General features: G+C 40.4%; 2 protein-coding genes and 2 non-coding genes across 8 annotated transcripts; all 4 read right to left on the bottom strand.

Moving 5' to 3' along the window:
- Positions 1–2: 2 nt before the first annotated feature.
- aamdc (adipogenesis associated, Mth938 domain containing) lies at positions 3–6154 on the bottom strand. 4 transcript variants are annotated; one of them, XM_073485153.1, is made up of 5 exons: positions 6055–6154; positions 2836–2886; positions 1944–2109; positions 1749–1844; positions 3–620 (listed from the first exon to the last, which is right to left on the bottom strand). In XM_073485153.1, exons 3-5 carry the CDS (start codon positions 2073–2075, stop codon positions 480–482), a joined length of 369 nt encoding a protein of 122 aa, XP_073341254.1. In that variant the 5' UTR covers positions 2076–2109; positions 2836–2886; positions 6055–6154; the 3' UTR covers positions 3–479. The 4 variants fall into 4 exon arrangements, with proteins under 4 accessions (XP_073341254.1, XP_073341262.1, XP_073341237.1 ...); XM_073485161.1 differs by having other exon boundaries at positions 1944–2062; positions 6055–6136; XM_073485136.1 differs by having other exon boundaries at positions 1749–2109; positions 6055–6136.
- On the bottom strand, positions 3622–3812 carry LOC140992361 (U2 spliceosomal RNA). Its single transcript, XR_012178029.1, has one exon. It is a non-coding gene; the product is annotated as a U2 spliceosomal RNA (small nuclear RNA).
- LOC140992462 (U1 spliceosomal RNA) lies at positions 5553–5717 on the bottom strand. Its single transcript, XR_012178053.1, has one exon. It is a non-coding gene; the product is annotated as a U1 spliceosomal RNA (small nuclear RNA).
- Positions 6155–7869: 1715 nt separating the features above from the next.
- On the bottom strand, positions 7870–17738 carry LOC140992304 (pannexin-1-like). Of its 2 annotated transcripts, none has more exons than XM_073462612.1 (8): positions 17589–17738; positions 14157–14376; positions 13943–14058; positions 12379–12566; positions 11924–12202; positions 11574–11796; positions 10991–11246; positions 7870–9996 (listed from the first exon to the last, which is right to left on the bottom strand). In XM_073462612.1, the coding sequence occupies exons 2-8, from the start codon at positions 14335–14337 to the stop codon at positions 9911–9913; spliced, it is 1329 nt and encodes a 442-aa protein (XP_073318713.1). In that variant the 5' UTR covers positions 14338–14376; positions 17589–17738; the 3' UTR covers positions 7870–9910. The 2 variants fall into 2 exon arrangements, with proteins under 2 accessions (XP_073318713.1, XP_073318721.1); XM_073462620.1 differs by having other exon boundaries at positions 9818–9996; positions 14157–14356; positions 17589–17674.
- Positions 17739–19629: the final 1891 nt, after the last annotated feature.

The following is a 19629-nucleotide window of genomic DNA, read 5'->3' as shown; positions in this document are numbered from 1 at the left end:
TGAATGATTCATTTTCTGAGTTTAATTTCTAGAGCAAACAAGCAGAAAAACATTTTTACGTCATCAAAAATATACTGTACATTTATTAACTTATTATCAACAGCAGTCTTTTACCTACAAGTAAAAAAGCGGTGAGTTTGATTCCACAACGTTTCATCCTCAATTTAATTGTTTAATAACATAAAGTGCACAGATTTGATCTTCATCCTACCGAGGCCTTCTGAAGCGCTTTTCTCTTTGAGTTCACTGATTTATAGACTTAAAAACATTTCTATTGGCTCTTCTGAAGCCAAACCTGTGCTGGTATGAAGGCCTGTCCACTTCAAACTGATTTCAAACTGCTCTGTAGTCATGCTGAGAAAAGCTGAGAGCCAGAAGAGCAAAACAGAGACTGTGAGCGAAGGTGAACTACGGGCTGTTCTTTGTGTTGTGTAGCTCGTCTCTGTTGGTGCAGCAAGGCAGGAAGTGACCGTCATCCATCAGCAGGTGGAGTGGAAGACCCCGCCCACCTTGGCGCCCTGGCTGGCCAGTTTGTTGTACTCAGCCACGGCCCTCTCTGTCTGCAGGACTTTGACGTCGACGCCTCTCTGCTTCGCAAAGTCCACAGTGGTGGAGGGAACCTGAGAGAAGAGACGACGGTGGTGGAGGGAACGACAGCACAGACCAGAACACAGGGAAAAGATAAGCTCCTAAATCAATCAGGGCTACAACTAATGATTATTATTTTTTTTATTGATTAATCATGTCGGCTAAAAAAATTCCAAAAATGTGAAAAAATGCTCATCACAATTTCCCAGAGCTCAAAGTTGTAACAGTCACAGTTTAAGACTTGCTATCTTTCTTTGTTTTGGGCTGATTTTCAGAATCCCTCTGGACTGACTGCAGATGAGATTAGATTCAGATAGATTCAGATCACCTGTGTGCAGGTGGAGAGACTGACTCCTGATTGAGGAGTGGAAGCAGCTTGGGGCGTTCCCCTCCCAGCCAATCAGGGTGTGACGATGCCCTTTTTGCGAAGGCTTAAAGGAGGTGGGGATGACATCCAGGTGGCCCTCACCCTCATTCTGGATCTGTCCCTGACTCACTGAGAACCTCATCCCATTAGACTGCAGCCAGAAGCTCTGGTCTGTTCAGGCCCTGCTGTGTGTTCTTGGCTGCTCCACGTCCTTCTAGTGAGGAAACTGTGTTTATTCTTGAACCCCTTGAACCCCTAAAGCCCCCTATACACCTTCAGTTTGACATTTTATTTCACTGGGGCTTGTAGGAGCACATTTCAGTTTGATTGTCCCTGAAGAGGCATTTGTTTATTGGTTTACTGTCCAAGTAGCTGGTTGGGTTGGGCGGCCTGTAAGCATTATACTGCCAGTACCGCCACAAAGTGACGTCTTCACACTGCTTTTTTATTCCAAACAACAGTCAAAAACCCAAAGACTCTTGGGGGGTCCGGAGACTGACAATTTGACAGACCAACAGAGCATCACCTACTGTGGTCGTGGGGGGGCAGTGCAGCAGTGTAGCTGACAGTTCAAGTGAGACACAACCTAAGGGTTATGCAAGTTGGTGAGACGTTTTAAACATCTGTATGATGTGACTGTGCACAGAGACAGTTATTACAGAACAGGTCGGAGGAGACTGGACGTTGGCGCCCTCCAATGGTTGTATTGCTAAACACACATGCTGACCTGAAGAAGTAAATGGGCTTAATTTTATTCAGCTGAGTGAGCTGGACTCGTTGTAGGTGTGTTTACCTGCAGAGCCTCGCTCATGCCTCTGCCGATCACCAGCAGGTCGATCCCCTTCTTCAGAACCTCCTCCAGATCAGCAGGCTGGACTCCAGGATGATGCTGAGGAGGGGAAGGGACAAATAACATGAGGACTGTCATCACTGTTATAAGTCCTGTTGTTTCTGTTCGTATTGTGTTTCCAGTTCTGGTTCCACTCACGTCGGTCCCGGTCTCTCTCCAGTCCCAGGCCCGGCTGCCTCCAGGCCAGACTTTACAGTCCTTGTAGCTGGAGGAGCAGCCCTTCACCTTCATGTGGCCCCAGGAGAGGGAGGCGATCTCTGGAGAGGACATGTTCTCTGATGATGATGATGATGATGATGATGATCTTTAAAGGAACAGTTCACCCAAAAATGAAAATTCAGTCATCATCTCCTCACCTCCATGTTGATGGAAGGTCAGGTGAAGTTTGTAGACAACAAAACATTTCTGGAGCTTCACAGCAAAAACAACCGAAAAAAGAAAACACAAAATGGCTCCATACAGCTCGTCCAGCGTCATCGAAGTCTCTTGATTTGAATAAAACTTTATTTACACCCTCGACATGCAGTCGAGCTCGTGCACCCACTTCGGACAGGGTGCACACCAACCCCCCAGGAGGAGCTCCAGGCTTTGAAGCCAAACCGTTTATCACATCATCACATGATGCACTGCGGCCCAAAAAGGTTTTTTCCCGTAAGCTTAGATTCACGCTGCAACACAGTTTTGCTGTGAAGCTCCAGAAATGTTTTGTGCCTACGAAACCTTTAACATGCTGCTCATTATACCTTAGAAGTAAAACAAAAAACAGCAGCTGAACATTGGTGTCCGTCAGCTGCAGAAACTTTCCTCTGCCAGTTCTGCTGTTATTCATATGATCTGCCTGAGAGCTATTTTTGTACCGCTCACAGACCAACTCACCAAACCAATAAAACACTCTGTGTCAGAATCTACCGTTACGTTTATGATCTTTACAGGTTTGAAAACAATTAGAAAAGGAGCTGCAGTGTCGCTGTCAGCAGTTTAATAAGCTTTTAGATTAAATCCTGAAGCAGAGGCCTGTACTGCTGCTTACCTTAACACGGTGTCAGCCGACTGAACACACCCCCCGATATGAGTCTTCCTCCTGTCGTTAAAGAGAAACACAACATCATGAACTTTCAGCAGTGATCCAGATTACACTTCTATGTCGATATGATTCAAAACCAAAGCACCGAAAACACACAACCCAAACCCTTTCTTTAATTTGTGTCACATCTAAAGCTCCAAATCCACAATATCAAACATGAAGTAGTTAAAACGAGGTTCAGTTTGTCCATCAACAGTATCAAAAGCACAATTTTTAATGCAAAACTTAACGTTGGTGACATAGTACGTCTTTCAATTGATCTGATTTTTGATTGAAATGTTTTATGGGATACGTAAAGAACAAGAAACGACAGACGAGAATAAAAGTTTAAAAACAAATAAAAAGCTAAAATTATATTTACAGACAGAAAAGCATAAAGCAAAATATATATATTTTTTTACATAATAGGAAGGAGTGAGAAGACGTATAAATGTACTTAATCCCACCTCTTCTCCATAAAGTCTGATAATAAACCAGCTTCCTGAAGAGTCTAAACCTTATTCTGATTAATTTTCCAAAACTTGTCTAAATAATAATAATCTTTAATCAGTACAGTACACACATACATATATACATATACAATATCTGATTATTCCTCACTTTTATTCTGAGTACTGTATCGTAGACAACTGGACGTGTTTCAGTTTCTTTAAGATGTTTCAGAACATCAAACATTTTACCGACAGCTGGTTAAATTAAGGTCATTTCTTGGTTTATCTTTCAACATTGAGAGGGGGGTGCACCGGTCCTGGAGGTTCTGCAATACCAGGTCGATGCGTGGAGTGGACGGAGCAAGCCCCTATTCCATCTCCCTGCTCCAAAAATCAATTTAATATATGGTCCCCGGGTAGGGGACGTATCAGATATTAAACTGATAAGAACAGATACTACACTTGATCTTAGCCAAAAGGCCGAGAAGCGATGGCGTCATGACGTCAGAGGGAAAGACGCCACTCTCCGAACCCTCCTCCTCACTGACGGGTCCAAACATTAAGTAATAATCTGAACACAGTCCGGGAAATTAAAGGTAAAGTCCGACAAACAGACGTATAAGAAATGTAACAAAAACGCTACAAATAAAGTTATTTTGAAGACATAATTAGACGAGATCAACCCATCCGGGTACTTTGCCCTTACGTCACGTCCCCGCCCCCTTTTGGGTGAAAACAATCCTGATTTAAATGGCGGCTCTGCTAAATTAACAGCATTAAATAAGAAAACCGTACGTTTGTTTTAGGTATTATGATCCGAAATGCGATGGTCTGTCAGGCAAGTAATCATATTATGATTGTTTAATAGAAAAAATAAAAGAAACAGTCTCCATCAAAGTGGACACACCTGACACACACAACTACCTTATCAAATGTCCAGGTCATTTTTCTGTCATTAAGACTTTTTATGTTGCTGTTTTAGAATCTGCCCAATGTGACTTTATTGATATCGGGATGTTTTAGTGTTTCATTTGATTGCTTGTGACAAATCTGAATTTTTATTTTGTGTTTCTGGTCCTGAAGAATAACACAAATCATGCACATGCATATATGCCTATGGGTGCCCATATATCCCTAACTAATTCAGAGTATTTATAATATAATAAGAGTAACAAAGAAGGGGGACAATCCATATCAATTTATAACATTATTCCGATTGAATATTGGGTTATTGTGAGCAATGCAGTCGGGTAACATCCAAACCTCACTCTGACCTGAATCTGGCGTATATTCCTCTATTTCATTTAATTTTTTAAGGGTCATATATGAAACTGAAAAGCAATCGTCTTTACTGCCTCCAAATTCATCCTGCATCTCAAACAGAACTATTGAGATGTAACGTCATTAGTTGTCAATCAATTCGAGTAAACATGTTAACCTCACCTGTCTATCCACATTTTTGTATTTGGTGTTTTTAGAATATTTCTGGTCCCCCCCCAAAAATGTGACATGCATATATGCAGCCATGGTCCAGTGTCCCTAACTAGTTTTGAGTAGCATATGTGGCGGACCCTGCCACCTTTCTAGCTTCAAACAGAGTTCTGGGAGCTTATTTTTCCTCTGAGAACAGCTTTTTTATTCACTTATGGTTCTGAGTTTGTATTATTACCTCATTAATATTGTAAATATTAAAACTCTGAGTTTGAATTTCTTCTCCAAAACTACACAGTGCCCATTTAAGCACAATATAACAACAACAAAAAAAAGCTTTCTCATGAAACGTTTAAAGATTTTAAGAAATGTCTGGAAATCCTACTGGATTTTAATGGACCATATAGAGAAAAAAAAATGTTTTAACAGGACAGTCGGAATCCTGATGATTGTTACATTTAAGTAGTCATCGTACACAAACACCAAAGATGTGACATGCATATATGCAGCCATGTTCCAGTATCCCTAACCAATTTTGAGTTGCATATGTGGCGGACCCTGCCACCTTTCTAGCTTCAAACAGAGTTCTGGGAGCTTATTTTTCCTCTGAGAACAGCTTTTTTTATGAGTTAGTATTATTACCTCATTAATAGTGTAAATATTAAAACTCTGAGTTTGAATTTTTTTCTCCAAAACTACAAAGTGCCCATTTAAGCACAATATAACAACAACAAAAAGTTTTCTCATGACACGTTTAAAGACTGTAAGAAATATTTATAATTATTTTCTTTTACATCATGTCGGGGGAAAGCGCGAACGCAGCCCCCCACTACCACAAATTGTGCAGTCGAGAGTCCCACATGTGGGGACTTCGTAGGATATCAGCCCAGCCGGGGTGCAATGGCTGGGCCTCGTCCTAAGCGAACCACCTTTGTGATCATGGTGTCACTCCTGCCAGGTAAGTATGATCTTTGGCTGGCTGAGACAACGAGGTGGTTCTGGGAGCAAGAAACCTCCATGATGGTTGTAACACCATAAAACTACAAGACCGTCAGAAATGACTGTGATTAACCCCCAAAGAATCACAACAGTCACATCGTTTGGGTTTTTCTCCTCTTCAGGATGTGTTTGGTGTAAAAAGCGCTGAAAAAACGAAAACATTAAAGACGATTTCCCGTCATGCACTACAAGTTATGCCCGTCTAACGCATGACGTTTCCATTAAAAAACATATCAACAAGTCATAGTACGGTCGATATTGTTAAATAAACAAGACAAAATACAACTATCTGCATCTCTCTTACCTTTTGAACAACTGTCGATCATTAACAAACAGTTAAAAGCAGATAAATCTGTGGTTAAGGTTTCAAAAGTTTACCATTTCCGCATTGGAGGCTGAGTAATAAACTGCGCATGCGCCAAAACCCCAACGCTGCACACGAGAAAGAAGAAACAGTTTTTAACCAACTTTAACTCGTCTATTTGATTTATTTCATTTCTGGATGTCTAGAATTTGTCTAAAAAAACCAAAACTATTTTCTACATACTTTTATGTTCAATCGGTACAATAAAACCAAACAGAGAGCCGAAGTCATGTCGGAAAATCAGACTACACAGCCAACAGTCGCGTTAAAGTGACGTCATCTCGTTGAACGCTCACCAAAACCCCGTAACTTAAACATTGTAGAGTTGCTCTTGTGTATAAGTTAACTCACATCACAGATGAACTACCATTTTAAATAACCGCAGTTGTCAATATGAGCAGATTTATTGTGATTTTCCATCTTTTTTAGCATCTTTTCTGAGCCCAGGTGGCGGCCATGTTGTGTCGGTGACGTGTATCGAGGGAGACGATGTAGTTCGCGGAGCGGTTTAACACAAAACTAGATATTTTACTTAAATTACTACAAACTGAGACTTTATTGACTTTGGGGGAAAAAATCATCCGTGAAATTGAGAAACGTCATATGTTTGATTCATGACACAATTAAATCGGGATCACGTTTTGAATTTTCTTCACCTGTTCTCACTGAGCTGTGGCGCCCTCTGCTGGACCATCCACGTCACTGCAGCCATGTTAGGTCACTGCACATTTCACCCAGTGGTAATTAAAATGCAACTTTGCGTAAACACCTATGAACACTCGATAATAAATGTTATGCATACGTCGAAACAATCACTAAACTACATATTCTGAATTGCTAGTTGGATTTGCAGATGTTGTTCCTCTACCTGTGTGGTTAAAACCTTGCAAAAGTAACATTAACAGGACTGACATGAGATGAGGACTCTTATGGTCAACAATAAGAATCATTACAACAAAAGCAATAAGTTGAATTTCTCCACGATCTGCTGGTCAACCAGCTGGATGTTGTGGTGGCAGGAGGTTTGGTACAGCAGCCCTGACATCCATCTACCTGACACACTGTCCAGCTCCTCCTGCAGGATCCAAAGGTGTTCCCAGATTATAAGGGTTTTATAAAAACATCTAGTACGTTCTGGGTCTGCCTCATGTACTGCTGCAAGTTAAAAGAGCCCAGAAGTGCACAGACAGGACAAATTGACCTCATCTGTGAGCAGCTGGTGGTTTGATCAGTCGTCATAGGTCGTCTTTGCATTCAACAACGTGTGTATGTCCAAAGGATTTTTCAAAATTCTTGGGTAACCTTTCTAATCAAGCCACGTTTTACATAAGAAATGTGGTTACCGCAGCTTTAAAGCTCATGTCAGTGGCTGTTGCATCGTAGCAAAATTATCACAGCTTTATCAGTGTTTACTCCAAAATGTTGTGATCCAGAAAAATGCCTGCAAAGACAACACCTGGTGCCACATGTGAACAGAAATGATGTGGAATAAGATTCAGGTTCAAGCCGGGCTTTGAAGTGTGTAAAAGTCATAAAGTGTCTTTGTCTTGATCTGAGTTGTTTGTATTTTTTGCCTGTGCCTCATATTTGTCCCTTTACGAGTAAACACCCAACATGGACTCATTTTGTCTTGTATTGTTGAAGGGGGACAGAGGATCTTCAGTGGGAGATGGTTGGTCAGTAGTTCATGTTATATAAAAGTGGTGTACATCAGCTTAAATGCACATGCACATATCAAACATCATCCAACAACAGTAATGTTTACTGCATTTATTTTTCAGACCATCTTAAAAATGTACAAATTAACATGCAGCATCGTCGTATGCAAAATGTGACCAACAGCAGTTTGAAACATCAAAATGTCAGTTCAGAAACACCAGACAACAAACTTTCAGTTTCTTTCCCAGATTTGACAATAATAAAGTGTCCCATTGCACAGACATGGAACCCCAATAACTTTAAACCACATCATATGACAGAGAAGCAGAAAAGTTCATTAAACATACACTCATGTAGTAAAGAGATCTTAACACAGCTATTTCATGACATTATGTCAGTGTTCCACTTAGTGCAGTACATATATACAGGCAGTGGAAGGCGCTCAAAACACAAGAAGTCCTGCGTAAACATTGACAATCACCTGTGATGTTGTGAGATGTTTTTATCCCTGAGATTCCCAAACAAGCAAGTTTGACTCCAGATTGTAAAACTTTATAATAACTCTGACAAAATGATTAAACCTAAAGCTCCAAACTGGACTTGAGTTATCACCTGTGATTTGTCGTTCGGAGAAATGATGCATTTATTAAATAAGGCAGTGAACATGTCGTACCGTTTTAATTAAAGCCATAAACGAAGCTTCCTGCTGTAGTTTGACATGTAAAACCTGTAAATTAACAGATCTACACTCAAGAGAACTATCCAGTCTACATAAACGAGACACATCCAGTTCTTACGGGCGAACACCAAACTATCAAGGAATTCATGTTACTGTCGTCTACAGAAACTGAGACCACTTCTCTAGAACAGACCAGAAAACTGTGCTGTGACATCTTTGACCAACAGGTTCATGTTTAGCTGCCTTGTCGGATCATTTCTAAACCAAACAGAACAGAATAATGATGCATGAATTCCTCTTTGAGTGGCATTCACCTTTAAAACCTTGACACCGACTATGTTTACATGCACACAATGTTCAGTTTCTTGCTCTTATTCCAGAAAAAAGACAATATTCCTACTTAGCTGTTTACACAGCTGATGAAAATGTACGTAAAAACATGCAGAAAAACAGTCGAGATGAACGCAGAGTACGGACTTAACGTTGAGCATAAATGAGCCTCGACTCAGAATATCCAAACAGAAGACGCTGTGTGACCAGAATCAAATCCATAACATTGACGTACGCAAAATAATAATGGAATATTACAGAACATGTAAACGTAGTCAGTGTCTTGAAATGCGATTGACAATCTCATAAAAATTACATTCTCCCAAAACAACAGTGCAAATAAATACATCACCTCTCTTTTTGATGAAAACCACAACTGCAAGTTTGACAATTTCATACTCAAATACAACAAATACACCTTGAATTTAAAGTTGAAATTGGTATAAAAAGGTGTCAGTTTTTATGATGCTTCCTAAATGAGAGGTGGAACGTACCCTAAATATCCTGCTGGATCAGGCAGCAAGCAACCTCTTGTACTGCAACAACAACATGTACTGCATACTAACAGATAGCTTAACACATGGGTTGTGAGTCGCTACACTCACCCCTGATGACTGTACAAACATGTACATATGTACCACATCCTGACCCGCCGATTTGTTTTCAAGAATTTTCTTCTTTTCGTATTTAAAAAACAAAACGAAGCCAACCTGCAATAGTCAGCGTGATGACATCATTTCCAATATTCATAGGGCAGAACAGCTGCTTCTTCGTCTGCATTCATCAGGGTGAAACATCAGTGTTTCAACCATCAACTCAAAACATAAATTTGGATTAGTCCTTAATGGTTCAGCAGCTTCAGTGAGTCCTGAAATCTGTACCAACATGAGTTTTTTACTCTCTTTTATCACCCAACGCTCACTTCGTCCTCTTTTTTACTTTCCGCAGTCCTGAACAGTCCAACCGACGACCTCATCCAAAGGCAGCAGCTAAAAACATCTGATTTGTAAATCCCACATTGATGAGAAGAGAAAGGCCACAAGTTGTAGATGCACCGTGGAGGAGAGGTGAAGTATTTCTTCCAGGTCTCCCCTCTGTCCTGGTCAACATCGCCGTGCCAGAAGCCAATCACAACGCTCTCTGCCGGACAGTCCTGTCCTCACTGCTTTTGATGCTTGTTGTATCGCTGTTTCCTGGCAGCAAAGGCGTGAGCTCTGAAAAGAAATAATTTTACATGTTACCGAATTATTATCTAGGATGTTGTGTGCAGGCTTAAATTTAAGGTTTGAGTCTCTTTATGTGGCCCAAAATGTCAAGTTTGTGTCAGAGGGCTTCATGATCTGTACAGCATTAACCTCTATCCTTAGTGAAATATGCAGCTGGAGCAAACAGTTGTTAGTTTAGCTTAGATTAGCAAAAAGACTTGGAAACAGAGGGAAACTTCTAGTCTGGTACTGTCCAGTGGTCTAAAAATGACAATTTGCTTGCTCAACCTCCACATAACGTTGTTTTTACACAACATGAGAGTGACAACTGGATATTTTCTTCTAAATATGTAAGAAAGCGAAAACATTTATCGCCTAAAAAGTTGAATTATAATTGTAAGTACAGTCGATGAAAAATGACACGCTACTTCACACTTCAAAAACTTACAATCACAAGACAACAACTTTTTGGACATAAGAGAAGTCCTTTTTTAAATCCTTAAAGTGAAACACAAAGTAAAACATAAAGAGAAACATCCCTTGTGTTCTTGGAAATAGCATGCACGCTCAGAAAACAGGTTCAGTTGGGTCGAGGTAATTGTCACGTTGGACTACACGCCTTCACCTCTAACTCTCTGTTTCCTGTCACTGCTCATCCCCCCACATCGTCTTTAAACAATGAGGTAAAATTAGTCAGTCAGAAGCAGAAGTCAACAGCTGGCACTGTATAAAAAGGTAATAAACTAAAGATGGTTATAACCTCTTCGACAGAATTTATATCATCACTGTGCTCTGAGAAGAATGTGCATTATTGTGCACACATATATGAATATTTGTGTCCTTTTTCATTCTCAGAGAAACTTGAATTACTTTATAGATGTGTATAAGGATAATACAACATATTATCATCAACAACAACAATTGTCAATTTCTCAATTTCAAATGTGATTTGTAATGTGTCACACAATACTCCAACTAACCACTAATGCCTCCCCGAACTCACCTTTCATCTCTGTTTCCATCTTGCCCTCGATATCTATAGTCGAGTTCGGATGGTTGCAGCTGTTCGTAGCTGCTCCTGCTGGGCTGCTGGCAGAGTCGGCTGCATTCGTTTTTACTCGATCCTGTTTCCCTGCAGCACCGGTCTGTTTGTTCCCATCCACATTGTCCATCTTCACCAGGCAGAGAGTCTGCAGCAGACCCATGGCGTCGAAGTTTTCTTCAGAGCACTCACCTCGTCTCTTCAACAACTCCAACACCTAACACCAGAAAACACAAAACAAAATTGGACAAAGAAAAAACATATATTCCTGTTTCTGTGCTAAATAAGTATGTGCATACGACACTACTACTGTGCTTTCATCACTTTGAGCGATACAGTGTTTAGCTTAGCAGTAAACTAGAGCATAAATTTCTCTTCTCATCTTTAGATTCATGTTTTTGTTTATGGTCCCTGGTTTAATAAACACTCATTAATTAAAAAAAGTGTTGGACAGTAAATATAGTTGACTGTATATTAAACAAGGAGGGATTTCAGACACAGTCATGCACACTGGCACACAAACACACAATCCATGCTAACACACCTTGATGTATTTGTAGGACTTCAGTTCGCTGATGTTCTCCTCCAGGAAGAGCAGGTACAGAGAGAGATCGTCCCATTGGCCGGCGGGGGTGGGCAGGACGCCCACAGTGGGCAGTGATTGGTAGGCTTCCAGGAAGTGGGCATATCCATGGCAGAAGAGGGGACGGAGACTGGCGTAGATCACCACGGGAATCAGTGCAATGAACAGGATCAAGTTGACCATGCTGCAAACAGTAAAACAGACAGACTGCAGTTTGACATGTAAACCTATATCTGATAAATCACACATCTGATGCATCTCAGTCTTTTTCTATCATAAATAAATGTTGTACTGAACAGACAGACATATACCTCAGCAGAGAGAAGACTCCCACGGCGATGAGCTTACACTGCACCTTGTCGGGGACGTCCGGGTCAGAGGCAAGCAGGCCGACACGCAACGTACAGCCGAACTCGTCCGTGACGGAGGCCAGGCGGAGGTAGTAGCCCAGGTAGACGCAGGCACACAACAAGGTGATGAGAGTCAGGCCGCGACACAGCAGGTAGTAAAACAGCAGCACCCGCGAGAAACGCTTGGTCGTCAGAAACTTCTCCACCAGCGGGTAATTGAAACAACCCTCAGTCGGGTCACTGGAGGAGGAGTTCAGACAGAAAGAACAGTGAAGAATGATGAAGGGAAGTAAACATATTATCTACCTCCCAGTTGTCGCTGGGTATTTCACACACTGTTGTCACACAACCTGGACCAGACCCGAACCCTTTTTCTCCGAGTTAATTCTAAGTTGATGTCAGGTGTCCTGCTGTACCTGTCTGGGGTGAGCAGTCCTACAGTGGCCAAGCGTTTGGCCAGAGTGACAGCGCGGTTGTAACACCGGTCCAACTCTTCCATGATGAAGCCGAGGTCCGACTGCAGGAGCGGCGCCGCAGAAAATCTCCAGAACAACGCCGGGGCGTACATCAGAACCGCCACCAGCAGCAGAATGTAGGGAAAGAACTGGCAGGTAGAGACAGCACAGGATAGCTTCTTCAATAACATGTTGATGAAGGTTCTCAGTCATCCAGGTCATGGTAAATCTAGGTGCTGTATCGTAGGCAACTGGACTTGTTGGAAAAATCAAGAAACTGTAACCAGAAGTCCAGTTGCCTACGATACAGCACCTAGATCTTCAATAACACAATAAAAACACTCGGGGCCAATCATAAAGATATAATCTCACAAAACAATGTCAGATGTGGGTGTGTCCACTCTTATCAATGATCCAACTTCAACTTAGAGTATAAAGTGGTGCAACACACCATCATTACTTGTCTGATGTCAGAGATTAATAGTAGAATATCAAGTCGGCTGCTTTATTAAGGCTTCTTTAACTGCAGTGACCTTCATGTATCTCTCAAAAAACATAAAACTCCTAAAAGGAGATTCATGATTTGAAGGAAGCAGATTATTTCACAAGTATCATAAATTACAGAACAAAGTTTTTTCGACGTAGCTGGACATCAGACCAAGCTGTAAATTATCTTTTATTTACTGCCGCAATGTTGCAATTCTAGTGATTGTGCTGCCAGTGTCACTACGGTTAGATCACTTATAAAGTGCAAGAGACCCATTATTGCTCTCTACTCTTAGCCTGAGCCTACAACATCTTACCACAAATATTCTCACCCACACCCTGCACACCTGTGCACAACTGAAATTTGACCTACTACTTTCAATGAAATGCACCAGACTTAGAAATCACACATTTTACAACTCACAATTCAAGGATTTTAAAGTTACTACGAGGAACTTTCCAGGTTTTGTTGATTCTATTCTGGACCCTTTTGACAAAGTGACAGAGAGACCGCAGGATGGATCGCGATGAGATAATGTGATTTTATAAGTGATATATGTGATCGGACCCGAGCACAGGTGTTAATAATAACTATATAAAAACAGCAGTCTTTTCGCTGATGGTCTTGTTTGATGTTACAGGTCATTTATAATCATCAGAGGAGTCACAAGACTGTTTCATTAACACACTGATGATGTAACTCACTGCTGTGTAAAGAAACCTGTACAGTCCTCTTAACTTCTATTTTAACAAGTTAAACAAGTGGATCCTGTTAAATGTTTTGGAAATTAATTTTTTATTATTTCCATGACAAGATCCTGACTTTATTTATAATATATCATTACTACACGGCACGATGACTCATGAAAATACTGTCTGTTGTTCCAGCAGTAGAGCCGTCTAAACACGCCTTATCACTCCAGTAGAAGGTGTGTTACAAAGCGTTTCCCCATATGGTATGTGCATAAACAAGTTTTAATCACCAACTAATGTCTAACAATTGCACCTCTGAATCGCATAATCCTGTGTGTGTGTGTACCTTGTGCAGCCACAGAGGCAGAGTGTGTGTGTGGACAGCAGCCCAGCAGTACGAGTCCACGTAAGCCGCCTGCCTCCAGGAGAAGTTAGTGGGAGCAAAGCAGCTGATCTGAGTACCTGCGAAAAACAGAAACATGAGAGTGAAACGTCCAAACTGATCTTTATTATTTTAACATTTCAATCTGCACCCTTCTCCTGACTCCATCTCAACTCACCGACTGAAACTTCTTGAGCGAAGGCCAGAGAGATGAGGAGGAGCGGCAGGCCCACAGCCACACAGGTCACCATCTTGTCCACAGCGAGCTCGGTTCGGACGCTGCGGTATCGAGCCTGGTTCGGATCCTTCAGCAGGAAATCGCTGAACACGTACTCGGTAGCCACGTGGGCGATGGCCATCTCGCCGCTCTTCTGTTACCTGCAGCACATAAATAACTCCTGTGGACACAAAATAATGAAACATATCTGGCTTCAGATGCTTAAATTAGAGCTGCAACAATTGATCTATTACCAGTATCAGATATTAAGTTAATTGCCAACTATTTTGATAATAGATTAATTGGTTTGGGTTTAAGAAAAAAAAGCTATTGTCTGGTTTCTTTCCTCCTTAATGACAGTAAACTGAATATCTTTGTGGACAAAACAAGACATATGAAGACATCATCTTTGGCTTTGAGAAACCCTGATCGACATTTTATGGTATGGTGGTGATGTTGGTTGATTGTGATGTTGTCTAGTGGTTTTCTGGGCTACTCATGGTATCATCATGTGCCTATCATACGACAGAACATCTGAGGACGTCATCTCGGGCTTAAGAAACACTGACATTTTATAGACCAAACAACTCATCAGTTCACAAAACATGTCTGGAGCTTCGCAGCAAAACAGCGTTGAAGGATTCTCCTAAACAACTGAAGTAGGTGTGGACTATTAAAACAGAAAAAAACAAAACAAAGGAACTAAGCAAATAGCTCCATGCAGCCCGTCCGGTGTAAACCAAGTCTCCAGAAGCCCTGAGATCCCAGATTGATTTGAAAAAACATCATTTACACCCTTGTTGAGCTTGTGCACCCACCACAGACGGGGTGTGCGCTGATGCTTTTAGCTTAGCAGCAACAGTGAACATTTAGCTTAAAACAGGCTGTAAATAACGGCTTTTTGAAATCAATTTGGGATCTTGTGGCCTCTGGAGACTTTGATTAGAAGAGACGAGCTGTATGGAGCAAGAGTATTTCCCCCGTTTTTAAAACAAGTCCCCAGCTACTTAAGTTGTTTAGCAGAATGCTGCAACGAACGCTGTTTTGCTGTGAAGCTCCAGAAATGTTTCACACAACTTTCCAAAAATCCACAAATAACAACACGTTATAGCCGTCGTACCTTACAATATGGCTCGTTCTAGACAGAGGCACCTTTATCATCGAAACAGGATGTCCCTAAAACTATAAGGAATAGGAATCTACAATATGCTGCACAGGTATATTTCCATAGGAGGGGAACAGCTCATTTCAAGTTGGAAAAAAACCCACAAAACCAGTCACAGTGTATCGTCCAGACAAGCACAGGACATGAGATTCAACATTGTGTGGTGATGTTGGTTAATTGTAACGCTGTCCTGTGGTCGTCTGGCCTACTCACCGTGTCATCATGTGCCTTTCATACGACCAGAGCATGTGTTTTTAAAGATGGTGTCTCTGTGTGTTTTTTTTCCTTTCTTCATGTTTCCATTGTTGTCTTCTGTTGGTCCAGCACCGACCATAAACAATATTTGGACGTGCCTGACTCGATGCATTGTTTATAAATTCAATAACTGGCAATCTTTTCGTTATTGGTTCTGTTTTCTGTTTTTGTTCACAAAAACATTCCTGTATTTACCTTTTCCCTCATGTATTATCACTCTAGGGTCACACGTATATTGTCAAAACACGGTTGCTCTAAACATGATACTTGTGACCTTTGCCAATCATATTTTTAACTTGACTCACACCTTCCTTAAATTTTCTTGTTTAACCATTTATAGTCAGCTTGTTTTGAGTGTTATGAACGGCTAAAAACAGGCTGTTCAGAAACGTGATAGGTCATGTTACTTCTCACCAGGAATGTTTGCAGCGACAGAAATATTTATGATGCTTATTTCTTGAAAATCTGGTTGCGTCTGTTTATATAACCTTTTTTTAATTCTTCCTTACATATAATTGCTCTAAAACTTGAAGCTACAATGGACAATACTGCTTCAGCCTTGCATAATGTAACCTCAGCTCAAAACTTGATTTTGAACTGATTTAAATTATGATAAATATTTTTTTCTGGTAGACTGATGGTTATTTTCCTTATTTGATGGTCAACACAACTGTGAATCATCGTTTACACGCCATTTTAGTCACCCCCACTGAGAAGCAACTCTTCTTTCTCTGAAAAGCTTAAAACCGTGAAACATATTTATTAAACCAAGCTGAAAACAACTCGTGACTGTCTTCCCACAACATCAACAGGCCGCTTTGTTCGGCTGGAGCAGAACTTCTGCTGTCGATAATGGCTCTTTTAGTTAACGCTATACATTTGCTTTTTACAGAAAAAAATATGTATTATTTCATGTTTATTGTTTAGGGACAAGTATGCAGCATAAAACAATCCACGCACTGCAAGTTTTATTGTTTTTATCAATGCTGTACAAGGTACTTGAGTAAAAATAAAGATATCGTGTTAACACATTACTTTGGTGAAAGTAAAAGTCAGCCATATTTAAAGTACTTGAGTACAAGAGATAAATTATCTGATAGTAAATGTACTACATTACTAGAATCACTGTTTCTTGTTTTTTTAAATACATTTTAAATGTGCTACTCTGATGAAGCATGTAATCTGCAAACTAGTAACTAAAGTTATCAAATAAATGAAGTTAAGTAAAAAGCACAATATTTGTCTCCAAAAATGTAGGAGTGGAAGTATAAAGTAGCAGAAAATGGAAATACTCAAGTAATGTGTTTTAGAAGAAGAAGAAGAAGAAGGAGAAGAAGAAGAAGGAGAAGAAGAAGGAGCAGAAGAAGAAGAAGGAGAAGAAGGAGCAGAAGAAGAAGAAGGAGAAGAAGAAGAAGGAGAAGGAGGAGAAGAAGAAGAAGGAGCAGAAGAAGAAGAAGGAGCAGATGAATAAGGAGAAGAAGAAGAAGAAGAAAGAGCAGAAGAAGGAGCAGAAGAAGAAGAAGGAGCAGATGAATAAGGAGCAGAAGAAGAAGCAGAAGAAGAAGAAGAAGAAGAAAGAGCAGAAGAAGAAAGAGCAGAAGAAGAAGGAGCAGAAGAAGAAGAAGGAGCAGAAGAAGAAGGAGCAGAAGGAGAAGAAGAAGGAGCAGAAGAAGAAGCAGAAGAAGAAGAAGGAGCAGAAGGAGAAGAAGAAGGAGCAGAAGAAGAAGAAGCAGAAGAAGAAGAAGGAGCAGGAAAAGAAGAAGCAGAAGAAGAAGAAGGAGCAGAAGAAGAAGAAGGAGCAGGAGAAACAGCGTAACGTTACTAATAGTAACGTTGACTTCACTTTAAAGCTGTCAGTAACTTACAAACATCGCAGTTGTTTGCAGAAGTCAGAAGAAACCACTACTAACTAATCAATGACACGTTAGCTCGTTGTGATTTACTGTAAAACGGGAAGATGAACTTGAACTCACCCTCCGGCGTGTTCCCGCTAATTCTCCTATCAAAGTGTCATGGCTGCGATAACACAGCCTCGGCTGCAGAAGGGTCGTTTGGTCGGTGTGTTGCAGGACTGGAGCTGAACGATGTGGCTGTCTGAACACTCAACAGATGAGACGACGAACACAACTTTCCAGTCTTCTTCCTGTAAAACCGAAAACTCCTTCCGGCCCTCTTTAACAACAGATGCATTCACGTGCAACCCGACAGCTCTGATTTTCCATCTGCGACGCTGCCTTCAAGTGCAGCTCGTACATTTGTACATTTAATCTTAACTAGGGTTGTGTTTGTTATACATGGAGGATAACTCTTCCCCCGTGATCAAATGCGGAACATCGCAAAATCAGGAAATCAACAAAATAACATAAGTTTATTGTCAGCTGTAACAAATAAACAAAAAAACAAAACAATAACATGTTAAAGACAAGAACATTGTGTACTCAATTTCCATGATTTAAAATACAGCCTCACAAGATGTGTTTAAAGACAGCGAGCTGTTCAAAATGTCAAGGTTTTGTTTTAATTTATCATTATACAGTACAGGGTTGCACAATGAAATGTAGCTGTAGCTCCCTCCACATTACACACACAGAAAACATATAAAGACATATTCAAATACTTAAGTTGGAATAGAATATAAACAATAAATTAGACAATATAAAAGCAACACTAAAAGAAGAAATAAACACTGAAACTAAAATTAAGTTGGTATCCCCACATGATAAAACTAAATGAAATGTGGGATTGCAAAACATCCAACAATAGCTGCAACCCAAAACTATTTTTTTCACTGTTACAATAGTTGTTTATTATGTTTCAAAATGTGACAAAGGGGTAAAATTAAACACAAAGAAATGCGATTTGAAGTGCAGTTCATGTCATTTGTGTTTGTTTTGGTTTTTTTAAGCTATTTTGGTTTGAGTTTCTAAATAGCAGTTCTGGTTTCCTCCCAGTGAGCTAGAAAATGTTCCAGTAGCAATACAGTCATGCTAAAGCTTTCTTTGTATTTCACATTTTAACTCTTTATTTTGTTATGTTCTTTGTGTCTTTGTATTTGGAAACATTCACCCCACATGTGTTATCATCCCTCCAGATAGATAGAAATGGGAATCGGGACCCCTCCATGGGGACACAAGAAGTTGCAAGATTATTTTATAGGATTAGAGAGAAGACAAATGCAGTTCTGAAACCCCAAATCTACTACTTTCCGTGACTTCTCTCAAATCTTTGCTTTTTTCTTTTCCCTTTATAATTGTTTATATTAAAAATCTGAGACAGAAACATCTTTTAAATAAACATATTTTATTTGCTTTTTAGGAATCATCACAAAACAAGGCAGTACAGTCAGATGATGTTTCCCACACACTTTACTGCTCACGACGAGATGACATTGATTAATTCTCAGGGATCATTTGGATAAAAAGGTTGCAGACCAATGTTATTTGTTATAAATACAGTCCTACAAAGAGCTCCACATCTGTTGCTATAAATACCCCTGGTCCACTGCTTTTCACTGTGGTTACCATCTTTAGCACTGGTGAATAACCCCACATGTATTTCTGAAGAATACACCAGTGAAATAGTAGTTTAGAAATCTGTGTGCCTCTGCAGTGACTTTGAAAATCATTATTTAACAGAGTACATGTCAAGGCTGAAAGAAGGGTACAGTATGTATAGAGGAAAGATTGATTGACTGAGAGGTTTATCAACCTATCACATCCAGCTGTAGTGCTTACCACTTGTTCGTCCACTTAATCTCCAAAGGCTGTGCCATGTTTACCAAAATCTTCCCCAATTTGATGGTTTTACTCTTCTAACTGGTAAATATGGTGGTGAGCTCTAAACTCAAATAGCTTAAAAAGACCAAACTGGCATCAAAATGTCTGTTCTTCTACTCTCTATGGTTGAGACTTTGTCTCTCCGTGGCAAACACTGATAGTTAGTTACAGGCAGCAGCTCCATGAAGATGACCTACGGGCAAGTCAGCACAAGTGGCTAAGCCTTGAAACAGGCTTT

Source organism: Pagrus major, chromosome 2 (assembly GCF_040436345.1).
Source record: "Pagrus major chromosome 2, Pma_NU_1.0".
Classification (NCBI taxonomy): Eukaryota; Metazoa; Chordata; class Actinopteri; order Spariformes; family Sparidae; genus Pagrus; species Pagrus major.
This window is presented reverse-complemented; position numbering and strand designations above follow the sequence as displayed.